Source organism: Girardinichthys multiradiatus, chromosome 6 (assembly GCF_021462225.1).
Source record: "Girardinichthys multiradiatus isolate DD_20200921_A chromosome 6, DD_fGirMul_XY1, whole genome shotgun sequence".
In the NCBI taxonomy this organism is placed as follows: Eukaryota; Metazoa; Chordata; class Actinopteri; order Cyprinodontiformes; family Goodeidae; genus Girardinichthys; species Girardinichthys multiradiatus.
In genome coordinates this window covers 23,038,507-23,064,185 of record NC_061799.1, presented here as the reverse complement: position 1 = coordinate 23,064,185, position 25,679 = coordinate 23,038,507, and the positions used below count along the sequence as shown (strand labels likewise).

Here is a 25,679-nt window from a genome sequence, read left to right as displayed (position 1 = left end):
TGTTTCCGCCATGACTAACAGAACAGGTGTGAATATATGGCGTGAAAACCAGGTGGAGCAAGGAGACAGATTAACTTGAAGCAGGTGAACTGAATAAACTTAATTAACAGAACAAAACGTGACTGGAGCAAAACAGAGACTCTTGTACACAAACTAGAAAAACATGACGCAAAAGCATAACCACACCCGAAAACCAAACTTGACAAACCATGAATAAGACAACAAAACAAAAGCATAACCAGGAAAATAAACAGAAACATGATTCAAAACTTGAACAGTGAAAAACATAAGGAAAAAACCCAAAACCAAAAACCAAACAACCCCAAATCATGACACTTTCATCAAGATAAGATATATTGAGACTCTAACATGCAGATAAGAAAACATCATGACCACACTGAGTTTAATAAACAGTGATTCTGTAGATTCTTCGTCCCCGTGGAGTTTTTATGTTTGGATTATTTCATTCATATTTGTCATAAGTGTTTACATATACATGTCCTGAAAGAAGTGTAATTTGGCAATACACCACCAAGAAGGAGCAAAGTAGAGGCAGTAAAATGTAAACATGAATACAAATAAAATTGGATTTAACAGAGTATTTAGAAGAAGGGCTCTCTCAATAGTTATGCAGTGTGTGTTGTTTGCCTACACAAAACATTTTTTTGGGACAATAACAGTCATATGCAAAATCCTGTTTGCTGTCTGTTATGCTGAAAGTGTTGCAGCACTACTGGATGTAATGAAGTCATGTTTGCCCTTTGGTGGTGTAGGTCTGGATGCACCCAGGCGTTTAACTGTGACAGCTTCTACTGACAACTCCATCACTCTGGTGTGGGATGTAGTCCAGGGTCCAATCGACCACTACAGGGTCACCTTCACATCTTCTTCTGGCATCACTACTGAGGTAATAGACGCAACAAATTTGAGCCAGTTTACTGTCCGCCGGGTATATAGTTCATACATCATGAGCATATACACTCTAATTAAGATCTTAAAAAAACTCTGAACCATTTTGCAGACGCTGTAGAGTGTAGTGGCTCTCAGTTTGAAATTTGTGTCTTATTCTTTATGTTCCAGCTGATGGTGCCTAAAGACATAACCACCACAACTCTGACAGACCTTGAGCCTGGAAGTGAATATACCATCACAGTAGCTGCAAGAAGAGGGAGGCAACAGAGCACTGCAACAACCATATATTCCTTCACAGGTAAAGATAAATTACAGTTTATTGTACTTTTATAAGATGTATTGGTTTTGCTTTTGCACAGCAAAATCTATGGAAGACACAACAATAACATTGCAGTTTAATTGGAGTCAGATGAAATAGTTGTGTTGATAAACAAAAAAGTCTTCTGTTGCCTTTTTTGCATTTTTCTTGAAACTTTTCAAGCCAGTATCATTTCAAGTCTCTCAGTCAATAGAAATATGTCAGATAAATGAAATGTGCATAGATGAAGACATGAAAGATCAACCATTTACTGCAGAAAGCTAGAGACTGGTCGAAAGACGCCGCTGCATAATCAAGCAAACGGTGACTATAATGAAATAAAGTCTTGCTGCAGGTAAGGTGAGCCATGCTAAAAGAAAACTGAGGACCTTAAAGGCTTTGAAGAAGCAATTAGCAGAGGTGAATTATTAAAGTCAGTTAATGAGCTTGTTACAACTGTTTCCTTATTGCACCTCTGTTTTGCATCTAAATGTATTTGTGTTTGTTTCTACTGAATTCTGTGCAACGCTGCGTTGTCACAGTTGCCTTGCCACACTGTCGTCTGGTTTCTCAGCCTGATGCCTTTTCTTTCTGTTCAGTCACAGTTTACTTTTTGTTTCAGCAAATCTGATCCAAACACGCACCAGATCATCTGTCATTCTTTCCACCATTGTAGGCTCTTTGTTACTTTTGTATAAAGCTTGATGTGGTCTTTGCTTACACAAAGGATGATGTCCAAATGATGGGCACCGCTGTCTTCGCTGCTGTCATTATGATCATACTCATCATCCACTTTCTTGTTCGCTGCTAACATCATGGCAGGCTGCCAGTTGTTGCTATCACTACATCATTATCATCATCATCGTCATTCTGTTCTCCTAACCGTGACTCTTTGGTAACTCCAATATAACCACCTGCAGAAAGATGAGAATAAGATGAAATAACAGAACAAAAAAGTGAGGAAAACTATTGATGTAGCTGTCATCTTTTCATCCACTGTTTGCCCTATTGGCAGAAGTTGTCTGCACTAAGGTAAACTTGTGATAGTAAAACCAATGACATATGTCAGGGGGCCCTCTCTGTGGATCAACACTGCCTGTGCCACTCAGTTTATTTCTGCACATAATGTATTGATTTATTGATAGTATCATGTTGTCACCACATAAACCTGAAATCTGGAAATATCCTAACCATCTGAATATATTCAACATTCATTCTTCTGTTTAAAAGATTTTTATAAGTTAATTTATTTATTAAGGGGTTTTTCTATTAAACATGAGATAACTATGTAACAGATATAGTAGTAATAACATCTTTACAGATGGTTTAATTTATATATTTGGCCAGGTTATTCCTGCAGCAACAAGGAAATTACATTGAAGTAACTAATGTTTATATTGTGGTATTCCATAATGCAGTTTCATGAGACCCTTCAGGCAGAACAAAGCTTATTAAACTTTCTGTTTGTGAAAATATTAACTTCCACCTCCTTTCAACTTCTTTATCCAGTGAGGACGCTTTGCACACATCTGCAGTTCAGCCATTTTATTGTAGTTAAACCGAAAAGTTTAACCACAATAAATAACACAAGTCATTTTCGCTTGTTGGCACGGCACACACGTACACCATAACCATAAAAGAAATATAACGCTCAAAGTATGAAGGGTGGCGTAAAACATTTTATCTGTGTAGCGGGGAATAACCCCACTAGGTAGGGGTGAATAATAAGCGCACACCCTAAAAGACTTGAAGAAAACAAGATCTCAGTCAGTATCTGTTCCCCAAGCACAAGTAGCCTCTGCGCACCTGAACATGGTCTTGCAGAAACTTCGATACCCTTTCATAAAAGTTAAACTAAACCGCCTCAGGCAGCAGACTGCCAAACTGGGCAGTCTCAGCAACAACAATGTGCAGAAGTTAACATCTGGCCTCTTGCTTTTGATTCGCTACTGAAGTTCATGTGCCCCTATTGCTATCTTCTCTCTGTCTTCCTGGTCCAGCTCCTTCTTCTGATAGGCTAGCAGGACCCAGTTATTTCCACATCTGATTGGCCACACAAACTATCTGTGCCCTTAATGTCTGAATGGGAGGAATTGCATTTTTTTGCTGAATGAACTGGGAAACCCTTCTGCCTGCCATGCCAGATATAGCAAGCAGAAAGGGAAAGGGTAAATAACATGTGATGTCAAAGGGGGCACTGCCCTATGCGATCCAGAGGACATTTTGTGGCTTCAGCTGTGTTTTATTTTAAAGTAACCAGTTAAGTTATAAGAAAATATGATCTGAAAAAGTTAAAAACTGTTTAGGTTTATGTTATAGGGCATTAGAGTCATTACAAAATGTGTGGACATTTTGGTGTACTGCTCTTTGCAATGCTTTTGGATTATATTCTGGCTCTTGTAGCTAAACTGGGTAGCCACCTCTGCTCTAAATAGTTTACTGTCATCTTGTCTTTGAAAACAGCATACATTATAACCATAGTCATTCGATTTACAAAATTTAAGTTGTATTCTAAAGAAATAACTCGTTTCTCTAATAAAATCATTCATAGAGTAGTAGGTCAACTTTTGATTCCCATCTTCCTCTGCTACTATAAACAAGGACAACTATATAAGAAAAAAGGTCTGTGTGGGATACAGATTTCTGCTGACGGCGTTGCAGTAAAAGATTCCAGCAGCTTGTGAAAGACATAAGTTGGTGGCTCACAGAGATATTTGTAGATGCAGGTCAGTAATAACAATACATTGATGGATGGCAGAAGATCTCTACAGCAAGTGTTTCATCTGAATGAATCAGTTGAGGAAAAGTTATTGTTGCTATATTTCTCCCGCTATTTATGAATCCACACATGGCTAATCAAATGAAACTCTTCCTGCAATTGGTAGTGATTCATATACATCACATTACCTCCCGTTTGGGTCACACAACATGACAGCAGCTGCTATCTTGCTATGCTTTCACATTCCCATCACATCTTCATCATTATTGTGGGTAATTTCATTAGTTTCTCCATTTCGTGACCAATTAAATCATTATTGCCACATGACTGAGGTTTGCTCTGACTCACCTTTTTCATCAAGACTAATCTCAGTCAGTCAGTCAGTCATTTTCTACCGCTTATTCCATAGTGGGTCGCGGGGGAGCTGGTCCCTATCTCCAGCAGTCTATGGGCGAGAGGCGGGTTACACCCTGGACAGGTCGCCAGTCCAAGACTAATCTTCTCAACTTTATTGCAAATAATTTATTACATCATCCTGGAGAGCTCCCATCCATCACTGCATGGCTTTGACATTCATTTCCATACATCTGGAGACCGTTTGTCCCTTAGTGCTTCTCATCTGCCGCTGGAATATAACCCTGTTCTTAAAAGCTACCAAGTGACGTGTAAAACCCCATTCCTCCAGGGATCAGGCCTGTAACCCACCTTTACCTGTCAGAAGGGACATCAGATTCAGTGTTGGTTGCATGGAGTGCCCCGGCACCACCCGCCGACCTCTTCATTCTGAGCTACAGCTCTGCCGATGGGACTGACACCTCTAAGGTGACACTGGATGGCTCCAAGACGTGGTCACTGGTCCAGGACCTGCTGCCATCCACTCACTACATGTTCAGTTTAATCACAATACAAGGGGACGTTTCCTCTGAGCCCATTACAGCATCGCTCATCACAGGTGAGCTGCTAAGTCTGAAATATGTTGTGTGTACCAACAGTACATGCAGTTTTCAGCCTTCCTGAGCCTTTGAAAGCAAAACGGAATCAGCAGGTTATTTGAATAATTGCTTGAAAAAAAATAGTTGCTTCCTTGTTTTTTTTATATAACACTCCTAACCCTGGGAAAAATCTAATTTACTGCATTCACTTCATTGCACCTTAACCAGCAGTATTTGTGTTATCAAATCACTTTCTTTCTCTTTTAGGAATTTTTCTAAAATGTAAATGATGGACAATTTTATTATTACCACATATCTTAAAGATTCCACAGCATTCATTGACATTTACTGGAATTATTAGGAATTGAGTGTATTGAGATAAATTTAAAAAATGTATGTCTGTTTAATGAGTGAAACAACCTTGCAAAATGAAATTTCAAAGTGACTTCAAATTTATGTGCTTTCAAAAATGGGTTTTAAGATTTTAATTTGTGGAAAGCTGTAGATGGATGTCTTCTCTAATTAGAGGTTGTCTTAAAAGTGTATTTCATTGGAAACAAAAAAAAGTAAAAGGATTGTTTTGTTCTACTGGGAAATCAGATGACAGACGTTTACCACAGACAAAATATGAATCAATGGGAAGTCTGACTAATGATCCAGTGTTTGTTCTGAATTTAATAACAATGCTGGCAAAGGAATAATGTGAAAAACTGGTTATATATTAACCAGAAAAACAAGAAACAATGCAGCCTAGCTCAGATTTAGTTATTTCCAAATATTCCTTATGCTTTCTTTTGCCTTTCTAAAAGCATTCCTTTCCTTATAACTCACTCCTCCACACTTAAAAATCCCATATGATTTATCTTTTATGACGCTTAAACTTTTTTTTATATTCACAAACGTGTTGATTTTGTTCTTAACTTGTTAAATATCTCCGATGACAATTTTTACATTTTAACTGAATTATCTAATTGAGTGGATAAACTACTGAGAAGAGGGTCAAATGTATATTCTTTTAAAAACATTTCAGTCTTTCTAAAAGAGACATTTATCAAAAGAAAAAAGTATTAGAACAAATAGATCACATACAAAAATCCTGCATTAAAAAAGTAAGGATTTTAATCTCTTCTAGTAGTTCAAAAAAAAAAAAAAAGAAACACCTCGACAGCTTTGGGCTTTATCTCTTGCTCTCCTTTTTAGATTAACCTACACATTAGAAACACATTTTCCAGGGGGAAATTGGATGGGGATTTGGAGACAGATGCATAGTATTTCTTACACCTCTCTTTTCTCTGCAGTCATTTCGGGGCCCTGCTTTGATCTGCCTTGTTTGAATGTGAGCGTTGATGAGGCTCCAGGCTTCCTTTTAGCGTCGCATTTAATTCATTTGCTGCATTTATAATGTGCAGCTTGGCATCATGTTTTAGCCACAGTTATAACAGGCGATTTTGCTGAGTTCACTTTGATAGTCATTTTGCCACAATGGTCAGTTCAAACTTCAAACTGTGCTTTGATGTAAGCTTACACAGGTTGTAAACTACTCTATACCTGGGGGGACATAGAAAATGTTTTTTTTTCCTCAGGTGGTTTTAAGACTTTATATAATGCTACTGGCACATTTTAGGGTTGCTTTTAGTTTAAGTGTTTTTAGTTTTTAAAGCTTTTTTTTGGTTTTAGCTGAACCTATTTATCAGATTCATCATTCATACAGTTCAGACCACTGAGGTCTTCTGGAAAGGGTCTTCTGTTAGCCTCTAAAATAAGAACTAGAACATATATTGAGGCATCATTTCATTTTATAGCCCTTACCCCTTGATGCTTTTAAAAGCAAACTAAAGGCTTTATTATTATTTTAGAGCTTTACTCAATCTGTTTTTTTCAATTGAAGTATTATCATTTGTTTATTTGCTTTATTATTTCTTTATTTATTGAACATTTCTAGCATATTTTATATTCCTACCTATTTAATGTGTGTTGTATTTGCCATTATTTTACATTTAATCACATATATTTTTATCTTTGTATGTCCATATTTAATATTCATGGTTTACATTTTTATAATCTTGATGTTTTAATCAGTTTTATAGGCTAATAAAACTAACTTAGAATGAGAATCCCAGCAGCCATTATACTATTTTCATACATTATGGGTTCAATTTTATTTGTCTTGCAGCTGTCATACCTAAAATATTTTTCAAACAATCCGTTTTTTTTATATAATTTGATTTCTGGGTATAAATGTAACAACTCCAGGGCAATCCCAAACCAGCTTTTGGGATTCATTGATCTAGCACAAAGCATCAGAATAAACTAAACAATACAAATATTTGGATAATTTTTATAGTGTCTTTATTGACTGTTGTGGCTTCAAGTTAATGACTCTTTACCCATTGTTGTTCTTTTAGAAATGGACCCACCAAAGGAGCTGGCAGTGTCAGATGTGACTGAAGATGCAGTGACAATCTCTTGGATAAAACCACTGGCTCACTTTGAATATTATAAGCTCGCCTACCAGTCAGCTAGAGGTAGCATGCATAATATTTCAGCACACTAACCACATCTTAATAATATGAAATGTACTGTATTAATATATATAATGCATACTGGTGTTTCTAGTAACAGTCAAATGAGCATGGCATTTGCTTTCTTACACAAGGTACATTTTGTATTAGCACACTTTGTTACACACTGTGTTACAGCTAATTAATCATGACATTTTACCTGTCAACTTTAATTGAATTTTAAATAAAAATTCCATACTGATCAGCAGTTCATTCCTTGAAGCAAAACAGATAGCAGCTGGTTACATGGTACACCATGTATAAGAATTTGTGATGAGAGAGATGCCTAACGCTTTGGCTCGTCTGTTGCCCACTGCAGGTCAAGTGAACAGCGAGATGATCGACAGAGATGTGACAAACTACACTTTGTCTAGTCTGTTTCCTGCCACAGAGTACGAGATCTGCCTGAATACTGTCAGAGGGGGAGAGGAGAGCAAACCTGTCAGCACGTCCGTCTTCACAGGTAGGAGTTAACAGTCAATAAGAACAGCCACAGCGCAACATTGTGCTCAGGATAGGCGGTGGCTAGGGATGGGTACCTTTCACATTTGAACCTATACGGTACTGATACCCGGTACCTGGGAACTGATACCGGTACTCAGCTGTACCAGTTTTTGGTACTTTAGTGTGTGTTTATGTGGTAATAAATGTTAATTAGTTTAATAATAAAATCTAAAACATTTTTAATTTAACATAGTTATTTCTCAATATATAAACTTTAATGAATATATCAACACAACATCCAGCTGTTTGTATTGTAACATCTCAGCTGTTTCAAACATTTCTTCAACATGAAAACCCTTGACTGACAGTGTTTTTTCTACTGCACAAATTAAAACGCAGCCATGCTGCTGGCTGCAGACGATGCAGCTGTCCTAACAGTGCCGAATGCAGGAGTTGTTGCCTGTAGATCAGAGGCTGCGGAATAATGTGTACTCTTGAGAAAAATCTTGTGCTTAACCAGGCGCTTCCTCAGAAGTATTCCCGCCGCTGGCCTTGCACTTTGTGTCACAAATATTGCAGTGAGCATAATCTGCATCGCATTTTGAAAAGTGGAGCCATACTTTTGTTCGCTTTCTATAAGCCATGCTTGCTTTGTTTATTGTACCAGCGGCTACAGATGTCATTACGCTCTTGTGCGTGCAATGCTGTGTTCATGTCCGGCATGGAAAATCGCCCACTCTTCCACTCCCTCAGTGTCATAATGATGCCTTTAGGTACCGAAACATGGTACCGTACTTGGTAGTACCGACAGAATGCAGTTGGTACCTATAAAAGTACCGAATTCGGTACCCATCCCTAGTGGAGGCAATGTTTGTATTCCTTATCATCCTGTAATGAGATTTATTTAAACATAACATTTTAATGATAGCCAGGTTATATGTCTTAATTATTCAGAGCAAAACGTGGGAATGTCCTGATTGTGTCATTTTACTAGACATTACTGATTTCTTCCAGTCCATCAATGCAACATATGTGTAAGAAAACTCAGTAACTTGAAAGAGCAGTAAAATAACCCACTAAATTTCATCATTATAACATGGTCTATATTAGCATTGTGATTGTGTAGCACTTAACTCAATCACCACCAATGTTCTTTACTACAGTACTTGTTTTCCTTAACAGCTACAGATATTTTATCCCAGAAAGCTCTGATGTTCTGACAATGAGTACCTTTATTGTTTTATAATGTCCATAATGTTCATCCATGTTCAGTAAAACTCTACCCTCATCCATATGTTAACCATGAGACACAACAAAACACAATCTTGTACTTTAGTAAATTTTAAATCAATAATGTTTTCAATGTCTGCTTGCAGTAGCCCTCTCACCTTATTTTAAAATATTTTCAGTGTAAACACATTTGTATATATATATTACTTTGGTAGTATTTTGTGTTCATTTTTACAGTTATGTTTTCAGTTTATCTTTTAGTTTCATTTAAGGTTTTGCATAGCCTTTAAAATAGCACATCAGGAAATGTTCACTGTGTGTTGTATAAGGGCTAGCTAGGGCTGTATGATATCAGGAAAAATATTTAGTTGCCATACTGTTGTTAAAAATTGTAGTGAGAACACTGGTTATGATTTAGGCACATTATCCTGACACTATTCTTTTCCATTAAATATTGTCTCCAAAACTCTCTATGAGGATTAGCCTTTCAGCCACTATAGAAATACATCGGGTGTGACACTCGGCCAAATATATTATCAGTTTGTATGGCAGTCTGACCCTTGATGTCGTGACCTTTGGGGCTTGGGTTTTGTGTTTTCCTTTATTTTTGGATTTGTCACTGAATATTTCCTTATTCAGGTCATTCCTTAGTTTCAAGATTTCATGTGCTTTTGTTCTCTGCTTAGAATTCTAAATATATTTATATTATTTCCTGAGCTGCCATCTTTAGTTCCTGTTCTCTGTAGATCTTAGTTCTGGTTTTCCTTTTGTTTCTGATTTTCTTTGTCACCTTTGCTTGGGACTCTATTGATTCCTTATTTTGATGTTCTGTTTCTGGTTTCTGTGCCTTTGTTTTGCATGTTCCTTGTGCATTTGGTTTATCATGGTATTGTCACGGTTTGTAGTATTTTTAGTTTCTGTGTATTCTAGGTTTGCATGTCACCACAATCAAACCCCCACAAACACAAGAACCACTCTGATATCTAATCTACATTGTATGGAGCTTTGATATTGATATTTATTGCTGCTTTCATGGGACCAACAGTGGAAAAAACTGTAAAAGTAACACTCCAAATGATAATGTTAGTTTTTTAAGTTTCTAAGTATATTCATGTATAGTTTGTCATTGTCACGATAAATCAAAATTCATTTTGACAATAAAAATAATTCCACTGTATTGGTAAACAGCACAATAATTGCCCATTCCTAGTGACGACAAGAATAATGTAAAGTTTGTGACATCTGAGCACATTAGACAGAGATGGTCATGTAACACTGACAAATTGGGAGCCAGGGCAACCAAAACACAATTAGACATACAAAAATAGGGAGTGATATTTAAAAACCTCGCTGTGCAGAACATAACCCCATGACTCCCAAGGGCTGACATAAAATCCCAAAGAGTACACCAACAACAGGTATGTGGAGGTCAGCTTAATTTAAAGAAGAAAGTCTAGCTCTATGGTTTAGTGCATTGGGAAAACATCCCTATTAAAGAGATGCACATAATTTTCAGAAAATATTTCATGTAACTGAAACCTGTGGCAGCCAAGATTGAAACTTGTTTTAACGGCAACTAATAATCATTTGTATCTGGATTAATCCACCAATCCTTCCCTTATCTTGCAGCAGCACTTTATATCTTTCTACTTTAGCCTGAAATATTTTTCTGTGCTTCTTTGTATTGAAGCATCTTTCATGTATACCAGGTTATGGTCAGAAGATCGATCAAGAACCAGAGTGTGCAGGATTCTGTAATGGGTGCCAAACTGGCTTCTCGGTAGGCAAATGATGATGATGAAGAAGTGATGTTAATTAAAGGGATCAAAATAGATTGAAAACACTGCTTTTGAGGAATTGTGTTTTATGTTGTGGCTGGTGTGTCTAATTCTGTGGACCTTAAACATATCAGAAGTTATAAAATATTACAAAATGAATCATCACATCATCATAAATTGTGGTTTAGTAGTGTATGTGATAAACTCCAGATTATCAGGATTAAACACCTAAAACAAGATTAAGTCAAGAAGCATTAATATTTTCTTCCAAACAACATTAAAACTTTCAAGTTTTAAGACCCTAACTTAATATGCAGGAATAAATTGGTAATTTATTTTTGCTGGACTGTCAGACCAATTTTTTTCTGCCCAACAGTCTCTGATACATGTACTTGCACTAAGATGTCACATAAATTTATATGTTACAGCCAACATTGTAGAACTCTTTCCTGGAGCAACAGATGAAAGTCCCCATACCACGGTTCTGTAATTGGTTACCACCTCCCAGCTCCATCTCACTATGAGCCATCACTCTTGCTGCTTTCTTCTCTCACTTATCTCTTTATCCATTTGACTCACTTCAATCTTTCCATATAACTGTCTCTGCCTTTTCCCCTCTTCCTTCATTTCTCTGTCTTATGTTTCCTACTCACTTCATACTCTCTTTTCTTAATCCTCCCTTGTCTGGGCCTGCTCTACTTTTTTTTTTTGTTGTACATGTAAAAGATCTCAGCTTTTTTCACTTTTTTCATGAGTCACAACTTAGAAGAACACAAACATCTTGTTTGCCTTTGCATAACTATTCTTGCAACCAAAGAAGAGCAGAGTGGCTCCATGTTGTATGATAGTCTGGAGTGTGTGTTTGATGAAGGAAAAGGATGCGTTGAGGAGGAGAGCTAAAGTTTCCAACCCTGAAATACATTTCTATCAGCTTTTTCCTCAAGACATTCCAGCATGCTTGCATTCAGCCACTGGGGCTCCACTTGCATAAAACTAACATAACTCTAAAGTCAAGCTTGTTAGAAATGGTAAATAACATTTTCCTCACACAGCACAATCCCCAACCAGGGACACTTTAATACAACTTTCAACAAACAATACATAATCAGAGGATTGAAAAAAAGTAATCCTACATTGCCCCACCCAAGTATGTAATGACTTCAAAAACACCGCAGTTGCAATATAACTCACTTTTATAATGAATTACTGTGAAACAAGCTGAAAATAGCAGCCAGCCGCTCTTTATTTTGCTAACGCAGCAGGTACTTGTAATCTCAGATGAATCGCTCAACATTAAATGTGACAATTTGTTCAAAGGGATAACATTTGTACTCATTAACTTAGTGTAAGGACCTCTCACTTTTTACAACACAAACATTTTACAAAAGAAAAAATGTTTTTACCAGCACCCAAAACATACAATTTTTCCCACTAGACTTGCTGAGATTCCAGTCTTTCTAAAAATCACCAGAGGGATTTATTTTTCCTCAAAGTCGGATTTAACAAGGCTGCATTTTGCTTCTTTTTACACAGATTTATAAATTACAAGTAGAATAACAATTGACTGGCATCAAAAAAAAAAAAAAATAAAAATAAAAATAAAGCAATCAAATAGCAATAAAATTATTATTTTGTGTTGTATTGGCAAACATATGAGGTAAAATCTTAAATTGTTCACAACAGCTGCAGAAAAACTGCTGAAAAAAATCAGGCTGATGCTTTTGTATTAAACAGAAATAGACTAAAAAGCATTGTAGGATGTCAGTAATATTTCATCGCTCAAACCTTTTTATGAAACATACACTCACACTTATAAAACATTCAGTTCCGATTTCTCATGTCCGACATGGTGTTGAATAAGCATCACCACGCAGCTGTTCATCTGCTGCAAAAGGCACATCATATATTTGTGGTCCTGTATGGATGCACTTGCTGCTTTATTCTGTTTTACTTGACAGTCATTGCTTTTTTATGCGATCATTACTGATAGCATTTGGGGACTGTTTTGTGTTGGGCTGAATGTGTACTCAATGCATAATTACTTACAGAGCTCATAGATGGTACTTATGGTTATTTTGGTCATTATGGTTATATTGTTAGTCAGTGTCACCATGAAGTGTTTGTACAACAATGTGGTGTAATAAACAAATACCTACAGGACAGCAGAGCATGCAGTATTTTATATTATTGTGCAAATGACCACCCAAGTGATTTATGCCATATATTGTCTTTACTAAATATTTATGTACCCCTTTCTGGAAGACCAATCCTGCCATAATTAAGAATATATACAGAAATAAATAAATGCTCAATAAATAAATAAGCATACGATTAAATACACAGAAAATACACAAACTAAATAAATGTAGGCATTTAAATGGCCAAAATATATATGGGGACATTAGGAAAAAAGGACAAATACAAAGCACAAACTAAAACCTAAACGCAAGAGACAAAACAACAAAGAAAAAAACATTTTATTTATTTATTTTTGTCAGAAAACAGTAAGACTAGTTTCAGGTCATTTGTGCCTCTCATGTGTCACAGGCCCAGTGAATTATATAGCACAGTCTAACATCTAACTAAGGATGGAACATGGCTTGTTTTTATAAAAGTGCTCTATAATCATCAGGAGAGTATTTAACAAAATAATAGTCCTGTCACTTGCATTGTGAAGGATTTCATAATAACCTCATGCTTTCAGAAGAAACTTAAAATAATGTCAGGATTGAGGTGATAATTATCTGCTGTTAATCAGTGTAATGATAATGCAGTTAAAAGAAGGCTTTAGGCTCAAGTATCACCACACCAGTGAGTAATGGAAGTAGTAGAAACATCTGTTGTAATGATAGGTCATGTCTCATATTTCACATGAATCTATTAGCAAGCATTTTACTTCCACATGCAGTGTATTTACCGTAACAAATCCTAAATCAGCAGGTTGCCTTGCAACTACCCCCAGCGCAGCTCACATACAGTGGAAACACTGCTGCTGCAGCAGTTGCAAATATTTGACTTTGCACCATATAGGTGTTAGTTTGACACCACAAACACCCACAGCAAGGCTCCGGGATTAATGTGAAGAACATGTTCACATAGTGATAAGTCACCTTTCTTTGCTTTGCCTTAGCAAAGAGAGCAGATGCAGAGAGAAGTGGTAGTAATATAGCGATGGGAGGTTTATTATCTCAATAAATATTTAATCAGTTTGAAGGCAGACCTCTTAGATTTTTGGCTCCCAAACTCAAAAATTAATACAGGGCTAGAAATTATTGTTTCCCTGCTTCAGCTCAAAAGTCGCTTCAAGGTGAAGCAAAATGAGAGCAAAAACAATAGAACAGAAAACAATAGAATATAAATATCCTTTATTGTCCCTCAGCGGGGAAATTCAGGTGTGCCATAAATAAATACTGCACCAAACAAAATTATACAACCTTGCTTGAAAATTTCTGACTAACTGAACTTTGTTATTGTCTTCAGCTATCTACTTTTTGTAATAGTCAAAATCTAACTGACCCTATTTGCAACAATCACAGCTGTTAATTCCTGAAGTATTCTTTTCAGGAATACAAAGACTGTTTAAAACCTGTTTCTCTTAATGCTTTTTTATCTTCTACTTACTTTTGTTAAATTAATAATGCAGTCATTTGAAAGCAAACAAGCACTTTCATCTGACAGAAGAAATTTCAGTCATATACAGTAAATGATGAAAACAAGAGGCTATAGAAAAGTGAAGGTTTGTTTTCTCATTACTACACATTGGTTGCTCTAACCCACGCCATTCTTCCTACGTATACACATCATGCATCTTGCAAATATGCGCCACTGCATTTACACAACTGCTTCCCAAATATCACAGCAAGGACCTAAAAGAACAATAGTTGATTTCATGCCACGCTTTGCTTTCTGGATAGATAAAGATTCGCTGATGCTGGATGGTTGAAACTGAAACTGATGGCTGGCCGAACTAGCTGATTAGATCAGATATTGATTATCTGCGTTATGATTATCTATGGCATTAATTCTCAGACAGCCCAGACAGTTAATCCATAAATATGAAATAAATGAAACAAAAATGACATATGCAGTCCTGACAGCAGAACTCTGAATTTCACACCCTTGATCCTAATATACACTCACTGTTGAAAAAGCAACGAAAAATACTCAAAATAAATTGCTTTCTTTACATTGCTAATAATAGTTAACCTGATTAGACTTCTAAAGTTTCAGAAGTTTTTAAAATTACTCCTATTGAATTAGTGTTAGTCAAACAATTATCTATGGCTTAATGTAATTACCATAATACATCCTAATACAGTTTTGCAATCAGCAGTTAACTTCTGACCATAAGTTGGAGCAAGCACACATTATATCTAATTAGAGTATAATTCAGAGCATATCAGCAGCTTGTCCCAACCCTAGTCCTGCTTAGATGTGTAATAGGCTTATATAGAGGTACTTAAAGCTTGTCCATCTCTGTTTTTGCAGCTTTCAGTCCAGCAGAGGTTATTGGCTGTGCTCTTCAATGTCAGCATAGCTCAGGAGAAAACACCCTCAGTTACTGCATTGCATAGTCTTCATATTACACAGCATACATAACACAAATGTTTTACCATTATATTAGTATAAAGGCTGCTGTGGTGAAAAACACATTAATAGTTTTTTAATTATTAATGTGTCTCATGTGAGTTGTAATGACGTAAACCAACTCTGTGTGTCTGTAGTTATATAAATCTAAATACATTCTTTTAAATATGAAGAGAATCTCACTTTTAATGAAGCCAGCATTTTAATAGTGGCCTTTATATTATATAATAGCAATTTTGTTTCTGTAATTAAAGGACATTTAGGGTAGACTTCTGAATAAAATCTGAAAAAAATGGCCACAAATACAAACAATTTGTTTTACTTCTTGAGCCTTTTTTTAGACCCAAGTATCCAGCTCAGATTTTTTTCTTGAAATAAATCCAGTCTTGTATTTTAATAATCTATTTAATGTCAGGCTTCTTGTTTTTAAACTTTATCACCAGACCTAGCTAAATTTCTTTGTTTAAGCTAAAAATATGTAATGTCCAAATGTAATCCTGTGAAGCACATTTTGTAAAACATTAAATCCTTCCTCGTATTTGAAGTCTATGCATAATGTGACCCCATTTTAAAGTGTGTTTGTGTATTGAATGCGAAGTGTTTAAACTGTGCCATCTGTTCTCATCTCATCGTTCGTTCGTTCGTCGTCTTCCGCTTATCCAGGACCGGGTCGCGGGGGCAGCAGACTCAGCAGAGACGCCCAGACGTCCCTCTCTCCAGACACCTCCTCCAGCTCCTCCAGGGGGAGCCCAAGGCGTTCCCAGGCCAGCCGAGAGATATAGTCCCTCCAGCGTGTCCTGGGCCGTCCCCTGGGCCTCCTCCCGGTGGGACGTGCCTGGAACACCTCCCGAGGAAGGCGTCCAGGAGGCATCCGGTATAGATGCCCGAGCCACCTCAACTGGCTCCTCTCAATGTGGAGGAGCAGCGGCTCTACTCCGAGCTCCTCCCGGATGGCCGAGCTCCTCACCCTATCTCTAAGGGAGTGCCCGGCCACCCTACGGAGGAAGCTCATTTCAGCCGCTTGTATCCGTGATCTCGTTCTTTCGGTCATGACCCAAAGTTCATGGCCATAGGTGAGGGTAGGAACGTAGACTGACCAGTAAATTGAGAGCTTTGCTTTTCGGCTCAGCTCTCTCTTCACCACAATGGACCGGCACAGCGCCCCCATTACTGTGGCAGCTTCACCGATCCGTCTGTCGATCTCCCGCTCCATTCTTCCCTCACTCGTGAACAAGACCCCGAGATACTTAAACTCCTCCACTTGAGGCAGGAACTCCCCTCCAACCTGAAGAGGACAAGCCACCCTTTTCCGGTCGAGTACCATGGCCTCGGACTTGGAGGAGCTGATCCTCATCCCAGCCGCTTCACACTCGGCTGCGAACCGCCACAGCGCATGCTGTAGGTCTTGGCTAGAGGGGGCCAGCAGGACCACGTCATCCGCAAAAAGAAGAGACGAAATCCACTGGTCCCCAAACCAGACCCCCTCCGGCCCTTGGCTGCGTCTAGAAATCCTGTCCATAAAAGTTATGAACAGGACCGGCGACAAAGGGCAGCCCTGCCGGAGTCCAACATGCACTGGGAACAGGTCCGACTTAGTGCCGGCAATGCGGACCAAACTCCTGCTCCGCTCGTACAGGGACCGGATGGCCCCTAATAAAGGGTCCCCGATTCCATACTCCTGGAGCACCCCCCAAAGGGCATCACAAGGGACACAGTCGAATGCCTTCTCCAGGTCCACAAAACACATGTGAACTGGTTGGGCAAACTGCCATGAACCCTCGAGCACCCTGTAGAGGGTATAGAATTGGTCCAGTGTTCCATGGCCGGGACGAAAACCACACTGCTCCTCCTGAAGCCGAGGTTCGACTATCGGTCGGACTCTCCCCTCCAATACCCTGGCGTAGGCCTTACCAGGGAGGATGAGGAGTGTGATCCCGCCGTAGTTGTAGTGTGGTCACCCTTCTTATGGCGCCGGACGGTTTGCCAGAATCGCTTCGAGGCCAACCGGTAGTCCTTCTCCATGGCCTTAAGAGGGACCACCACTCCAGTCTGCCAGTCCAGAGGCACTGTCCCCGACCGCCATGCAATGTTGAAGAGGCGTGTCAACCATGACAGCCCTACAACATCCAGACACTTGAGGTACTCAGGGCGGATCTCATCCACCCCCGAAGCCTTGCCACCGCGGAGCTTTTTAACCACCTCGGTGACTTCAGCCTGGGTGATGAAAGAATCCAACCCCGAGTCCCCCGCCTCTGTTTCCACCACGGAATGCGTGATGGCAGGATTGAGGAGATCCTCGAAGTACTCCTTCCATCGCCCGATAATGTCCTCAGTCGAGGTCAGCAGTCTCCCGCCCCCACTATAAACAGTGTTGGCAAAGCACTGCTTCCCCCTCCTGAGGCGCCGGACGGTTTGCCAAAATCGCTTCGAGGCCAACCGGTAGTCCTTCTCCATGGCCTCACCGAACTCTTCCCAGGCCCGAGTTTTTGCCTCTGCCACAGCCCGGGCCGCAGCACGCTTGGCCTCACGGTACCCGTCAGCCGCCTCAGGAGTCCCACAAGCCAACCACAGCCGATAGGACTCCTTCTTCAACTTAACAGCATCCCTTACTGCCGGTGTCCACCACCGGGTTCGTGGATTTCCGCCGCGACAGGCGGCCGCAGCTACGGGCAGCAGCATCGACAATAGATGCGGAGAACATGGTCCACTCGGACTCTATGTCTCCAACATCCCTCGGAATTTGGTCAAAGCTCTCCCGGAGGTGAGAGTTGAATACATCCCTGGCCAAGGGGTCCGCCAGACGTTCCCAGCAGACCCTCACTATGCGCTTGGGCCTGCCGAGTCTGTCCGGCTTTCTCCTCCTCCAGCGGATCCAACTCACCACCAGGTGATGATCAGTGGACAGCTCAGCCCCTCTCTTCACCCGAGTGTCCAAAACATGCGGCCGAAGGTCTGATGATACGACAACAAAGTCGATCATCGACCTCCTGCCTAGGGTGTCCTGGTGCCAAGTGCACTGATGGACACCCTTATGTTTGAACATGGTGTTCGTTATGGACAATCCGTGACTAGCACAGAAGTCCAATAACAAAACACCACTCGGATTCAGATCGGGGAGGCCATTCCTCCCGATCACGCCTCTCCAGGTGTCACTGTCGTTCCCCACGTGGGCGTTGAAGTCCCCCAGCAGAATAATGGAGTCCCCGGGAGGGGCACTATCCAGCACCCCCGACAGGGACGCCAAGAAGGCAGGGTACTCTGCACTACCACTCGGCCTTTAGGCTGAAATGATAGTCAGAGACCTCTCCCCAACCCGAAGGCGCAGGGATACAACCCTCTCATCCACTGGGGTAAACCCCAACACGAGACGGCTGAGCTGGGGGGCAACAAGCAAACCCACACCAGCCCGCCGCCTCTCCCCGTGGGCCACTCCAGAGTAGAAGAAAGTCCAACCCCTCTCAAGGAGATGGGTTCCAGAGCCCACGCTGTGCGTGGAGGCGAGCCCGACTATTTCTAGTCGATATCTCTCGACCTCCCGCACAAGCTCAGGCTCCTTCCCCCCCAGCGAGGTGACATTCCACGTCCCTAGAGCCAGCCTAAGCATCCGGGGATCGGGCCGTTGAGGTCTCCACCTTCGTCCGCCACCCAATCCTCTTTGCACCGGTCCCTCACGGTTTCCCCTGCAGGTGGTGGGCCCACTGGGGGAACCTCATCTCATTTCTGTGTTTTTTCAATACGTCGACTGACCATCCTGTGCTGAGTTCAATGCTATGCACAGTCTATGAGTTTCCCAAGTGATAATAATTATTAGCTGTATAATTCAAAAGACAAGGCCCACTCCCCCGACAGTACCTGGCTGTAGATTCAGCCATTTTAATCATTCAGCATGCAGAGATCATTAAATCTTCATCAATGCAGACAAAGCATCTGCTTAGTGTGACATGAGGTTAGGTAACATCGGATCATTGCTGCGATATTGCTGCACCACTTATTTAAGTTTCTTAGCAGTATTGTTGTAAGTATTCTTATGTTCTTTTAGTTCAAATCCATAGAGGCTGAAATGATCTTGCAAATTATTTGTGTTAAAAGGCATTGTTGGTGTGTTATTTACTGAAATCTGCTCATCTTCTTACACTATACAGAATAGTTGGGGGAGGATATATGTAACATCTCACAGCCTGGCAGGATGTGAGTTTGGGATTTCTGACCCAAGACAGAAAAAGTATAGCAAAGTTCATTCAGTAATCATTTCATCTCAATTACCTTGTTTTCATAATTAAATGAGAACGATCCTATTAATGCTAATAAATTGACTTGGGAAGCTTACAATAATTTTTTTTTATATCTTTTTATAATTAAAGTAATTATTGTAATCAGATTAGTTCACCTATTCTAGCAACAAAAATAGACAGTTTAGTGTGCTAATGAGTTCAATTATTGTTTTCATTTTAATAAGGCTATGATACCTGATCTGGGCAGAGCCTTAAACTCACTGAGATTTTCTCATCAGCCCGCCTCACACTCTGCCGTGCCAAAATAACTTGCCTGAGGGAAAATTGGGGTTGAAACACTGGGGTTAAAGGTATAATTAAATTCAAGCTCAATTTTGGCATGTCTAGCAGTCTGAGAGCGAAATTAAAAAGACGCTGGGGAAACAGTTGGCTCAGGAGAATATTTGAATTTTTCTATATCATATTTGACTTTAAAAAAGAGTTTCTTTTTCTACAGACTCATTTAATAATGTTTTCATTCAGCTAGGTTCTAAATGAAGAGTTGTGCAATGCAATAAGTCTGTGAGGTAATATCTATGTGACTGCCAGTAATTTTATAATGCTGATTGTTTTGTTTTTTTTGTTTTTTTTTGCAAAATCCCTAACCTTCTTTTATTTCAGAATTATTCCCTTTGACTTTCTTTCCATTAAAATTCGCACAGTTTCAATTTACATGTTTTTCTTTATGCTTAGCTATGGACATGCCTGCGGAGCTGACAGCCCTCAACATCACTCCACAAGGAGCCCTGCTGAGGTGGAATGCTCCCCAGTCCAACGTGGACAACTACGTGCTGACCATCACACATAACCAGCGTGAGTTGTGATTCACTTGCTTTTATTCATTTGTTGGTTGTTAAACACCATTTGTTAACACTAAAATGCAATAATTCGTCTGCTCTATACTTTTGGATGAAATTAGTAAATCTGATTGAGGTTTTAAATATCTGGGATATCTTTTCTGTGACTACCAATGAGCAAAACAACTGAGAACTTTTGCGAGCTCTGTGGTGGTTGATGGTTTATTTACTTTCAAGTGATTTAGTCATAGTGAGATGTTTCTTTGTAATTAGCTTTTTAAACTGAACCCTTGTTTTCCATATATTAGCATTTAATTAACAGATATTCAAATGTTTGAACTGCTCTAGGAAAACCACTTTGCTTTGAAACATTTATGTATGTACGTTTTTTATATTAAAAGAAACACTGTAAATAATGATGTCCGAATCAGATTTAGTTTTGTTCCTAAAACTAATCTGAGACATTTAATAGGCTTTTGCTGATTCCCAGTACATTACTTTATGAAATCAGTGCTATGTATATGCAGCAAAATAACACACTATTAAACATACTGTATTGCATGGTCTATACTACAACCACGACTCACCAGTAATGTGGCAATCTCTCCTATCCATTTTACCTGACAGAAACAGATAATATCTCCTAGCTGTAGTTGCTGTAGAACAGACTGTATAATCTGCTAAAGCAACAAGTTGACTAGGGAAACCTTCTATAATGGTTTGACAATACGTTTATGAAAATGCACTTAGCTTTACCACTTGTTTTTGACTACACACATCAGCAGCAGTCTTCAGTAAAAGTAAAGTAAACCCTTGCTCCTGCTGAGGATGTTTTAATGCTGAGCCAATTGCTGGGGTGCAAGGCAAATGTTAGCATGTTTACTCTGTTGTAAAATGTCTTGTTATTAATTTTGCTTATAGCGTATTTCAATGTGGTTTCAGTTAATTGTGTTACTGACAAAACTTGCAGAAAACTCATCCTTCATTAACCTTGTGATTTGGTTTGAACATCATACAATTCAGTTGTTTCAGTCTATTCAGAGGTCTGAGCACCTATCTTGGTACAGCTGCAGACATCTCTAGCTTCAGATAAGCTCAGGCAGGTTAGACTACACAGACAGACTGGGGGCTAGAGCAATCTCCCTGTCACCACTAATGTCATCGTAAAGGATGAAAAAGCCTAGTTTGTTTAGGTAAAACCCATATTCATTAAATCAACAAAATAATGTGCAAGCTGTGCACATGAAAAGGCAGTGACTTTTAAACTTAGCCACACAAAACAAGGCTGCAAGTGTTGCTGTGGTTGTAGCTGACAAAATCAGACAGTGTGTACTGTGATATCGATCATAAAAGCCTTGATAAAAGCCCCCAAGGCGATATGTTGAATGAAATCTAGACATTCCCAATTATTACTTTGCAAATTGTAGCATATAGCCGCTGCATTTATTTCATTATAAGATAAGAGATCCTTTGAGTACGCATCTATAGGGCTTGCTTTCATTTTGTTTTGGATGATCTATTTAATTTTGTGATAATGCAGTTATTAAAAACCCTGAACTCTGGATGCAGCTCTTGTCTTCAGTGTCTGACATCCAGATCCAGATATGTAATGATGCACAGCCAAGTTACCTTTGAACCCAGGCTGCAATAGTAAGGCAGAAAAAACTGATGTTACTTTTAAGCAGGCATAACACAGAGGTAGTGGTTATTTAACGTGCTTCTCTGGGCATCTCTTAATGTAATCTTTTTTTTTAAGATTTTCTGGAAATTTGCTTCAGAAAAACTTTGAATCACTATACATTTAAAACATAATTAATACATTTAAAAGCTATATTACTTGGCTGAAAAGATACACCCTAGTTTAATTGAATACAAACAGATTATATCTAATACAAAGATACTATGGGTATAATGGACAGATATTTGTAAACAAGCTGTAACCCTGTAAGATGTAAGATTTTGATTGGTTTACAGCTTGTTTACAAATTTTGATTTTGTGCAAAGTGCAATGTAAGGTTTCAACAAATTCCCTTGAATGTTAATATAGCCAACACATGTCAATAAATAAAAACTCCACTGAGTATTGCACTGCATTACAAAACGGATTTGTATGAGCAGAGACACCCACATGAAATTTATAATGGCATACCTACGCATAAAAGCGGAAAACTGGTGTGTGCTTCATCACTTTCTATGTCATGTTTTGGCACTTGTATGCCATTTCATTGAAGAAACTATTCTATTTTAATGGAAAAAAAGGTTGTAACATATAATTTTTCATCAGCATTGGTACGATCTAGCATTGTAACATCTTGCACATTACATTTGTAATGACAAGTAAGTAGTCCATCAAATGCCTTATAATCATTTTCCACAGTAGTACTTTTTCAGGCTCTCTTAAACAAAGCACTGGTCGTTAAATTGTCAATTATCGCAGTTCACTGAAGACATTTATAGTTGTGATGGTAAAAAACTTAAGTACTGTTAGGGATCAGTTGTTAGATTAGACCAATAATGAGAAATGTTTTGCCGGTTCTGTGTGTCAGGTAATTACAAAGTGCACAGTCATGATTTAGATCAAAACAAGCTCATGATTTGCTTCATTTCGCAGAGTTGTTCCCAAAAGTATTTTTTATCTATAAGCATAAATTACATTTAAATTAACTGAAAATAATAATATTATTTAATAATAATAACTTATTACATTTATAATACAGTTTACCTTTTAAAATCTCAAACAACTACAGAAGGGGGAAAAAAAAGTAAGTAAAAAGATAAAACAACTAATAAGAGCAGCAAGATGAAAGACAATTTAAATGCTTAATAGCATTTTTTAAAAGAAAAATCCTTTCTTTAAATGCTCAACAGTCTGTAGCATTCTCAGATAGGCTAGAGCCTTCCACAGATGAGGTGCATCAGTGCAGAAGGCCCTGATGGGTTCCTTCTTTTTTTCTTTTTTACTAATACAATTCTGAAAAGTGTGGCACACATATAAATATATTCAGTCACTTTTACACCTGTTCTGTGAAGGCCTAAGTGGATTGTTAGAAAGCATTACTCACAGTAAACAGCACCAGAAAAGGCCAAGGTACACACCAAACAGGATTAAAGTCATGCAGGGGACACAACAAACATGTGGAAGAAGATCTTCTGATCACATAAGATTAAAATAAAGTGTTTTTGATTACAAGCAAGAATGTTATTTGTGGTGGAAAACTACAACTGAAACACTGAACATAGCATTGTCACCGTGACACATGGTGTTGGGAGCATTATGCTCTTTTTTTTCAGCAGTAACAAAATAACTTGTCAGATTTGATGGCCAGATGGATGGAGCTAAGTGCTGGGCAGTGCTGAAAGGAAAACTGTTAAAGGCTGAATTGAGATTCTGGTGGAGGTTAAACCTCCAGCAGCATGGCTCTAAATATAAAGACAGAGTTACAGTGGAATGGTCCATTCTGACACATGAAAAAAACTGAAAAGGTTTTGCTAACTGTAAGTTAACTAAAAATATTTAACGTTATTAGAAAGGCATGGTCAGAATTGATAGGACTCCAAATGATAAACTGAGGCAAGACTTGAACTTTCACAAAGGCTGTCTACTCCTTCTGACTGAACTGGAGCTATTTAGCATAGAATGGGAAAACATTTCAGTGTCTAAATCTGCTGGTCCAGACACACCCCAGAAAACTTGCAGCTGTAACTGCAGCAAATGGTGGTCTTACAAAGTACTTACCCAATGGGCCTGTATACATATGCAACTTTTTTTTTTACAATTTTTTATCTGTAAAAAAATGTTAAGACTGACTGTGTATCTTTTTACTTTCAATTCACAATTCTTCATTGGATGCTTGTAATAAATAGGTATATGTTGGGTTTGTTTTATCTTCTTTTTAGTGACAGCGGATACTTTCCTGGTTGAAGGAAACAAGCATGAGCACCAGTTGTCCAGCCTCAAGCCAAGCACCACCTACTCTGTGGCCCTGTATGCCACCAAAGGACCCCTCACAAGTGGCACTGTCATCACCAACATTCAAACACGTATGTGTTAATTTTATCTAGCTGGTCTCAGCACAATGGGCGGCACACTGCCTCTGCGGTTAGAAGTGGTGCCTCACAGTAGGACACCCTCTCAGTTTGATTCAGTCCACCCTGTGTCAAAATGAAATGTTTCACACTGTGTTTGCACTGGCTTTTAGTGGGTGCATAATTTAATTCACAGGAAAATGTTTGGCATGGACAGTTTTTAGGACATCAATACAATTTTATTTTTTTTATAACAAACACTGACAACATTTTGTGACCATATTTTCTGTTTTAATTTAGCCAAAAAAAAAGTCAGATTTGGTTTTATTTGATTAAACCAGAACCACATTCCAACATTTACACACAATTTCATATTGTTTAGACTAAAGACAAACTCATATTTTCTATGCCTTTCAGGAGGTTGTAGTATCTATTAATATTGGATTATGGCAACGGTTGTTATTTATTATTATATATCAAACTTTAAGAAATTGGACGATTGAAGGTAAAGAAATAAAAGGGGAAAAAGGAAAACTGTTGCAGATAAGAGCAACATGGATGGAAAACGTAATCTCATTCCTTAGGTAATTGGTTTGGTTTCTGACAGCTGTAAAACACGGTTATATAGAGGATAGATGATTATGTTGCCGCACACTTTATTCTAGATCACTTGGGTCATATTTATGTATATTTTTTGTTGTAATCATGAGCACAGAACAACGTCTAACCAACAAAGCATTTACATGCAAAGGGTATCATGAGCAAATAAAAGAATGCTTGTAGTTTATATATAATAAGCTTTCTCCACTGTTTTTTCCCTCTCTCAGATTTCTTTATCCAGTACAGCCATGTTGGTTCGATACGCACGTATACTGAACAAATAGTGTTGTGTTATACCTGAACACATGCAGAATGTTTATTTGTAGAACTAAGTGCATAGTCCAATGTTCTGTAGTGCATCTTTAAAAAGTTACACCGAAACAACACAGAGAGGACACCCAGCTATCACTAAACTCTGCTATTTGGAACATTGAGGTTTCAAATGCAGCAACAGTAAAGAAAAGATGGTCGGTCAAACCAAAACCTTAGGTTGGCGACCACATTCATCAACAGCAGTGAGGTAT

General features: G+C 38.7%; 1 protein-coding gene across 1 annotated transcript in view; it reads left to right on the top strand.

Moving 5' to 3' along the window:
- The window catches only part of tnr (tenascin R (restrictin, janusin)), a 285,913-nt gene that overhangs the window by 205,191 nt on the left and 55,043 nt on the right, over positions 1–25,679 (top strand). The window contains exons 17-23 of the mRNA XM_047369054.1: positions 774–907; positions 1,081–1,210; positions 4,615–4,881; positions 7,267–7,386; positions 7,742–7,885; positions 20,426–20,545; positions 24,427–24,570. Coding sequence (XP_047225010.1) covers positions 774–907; positions 1,081–1,210; positions 4,615–4,881; positions 7,267–7,386; positions 7,742–7,885; positions 20,426–20,545; positions 24,427–24,570 — 1,059 coding nt within the window. The remainder of the gene's footprint in view (positions 1–773; positions 908–1,080; positions 1,211–4,614; positions 4,882–7,266; positions 7,387–7,741; positions 7,886–20,425; positions 20,546–24,426; positions 24,571–25,679) is intronic.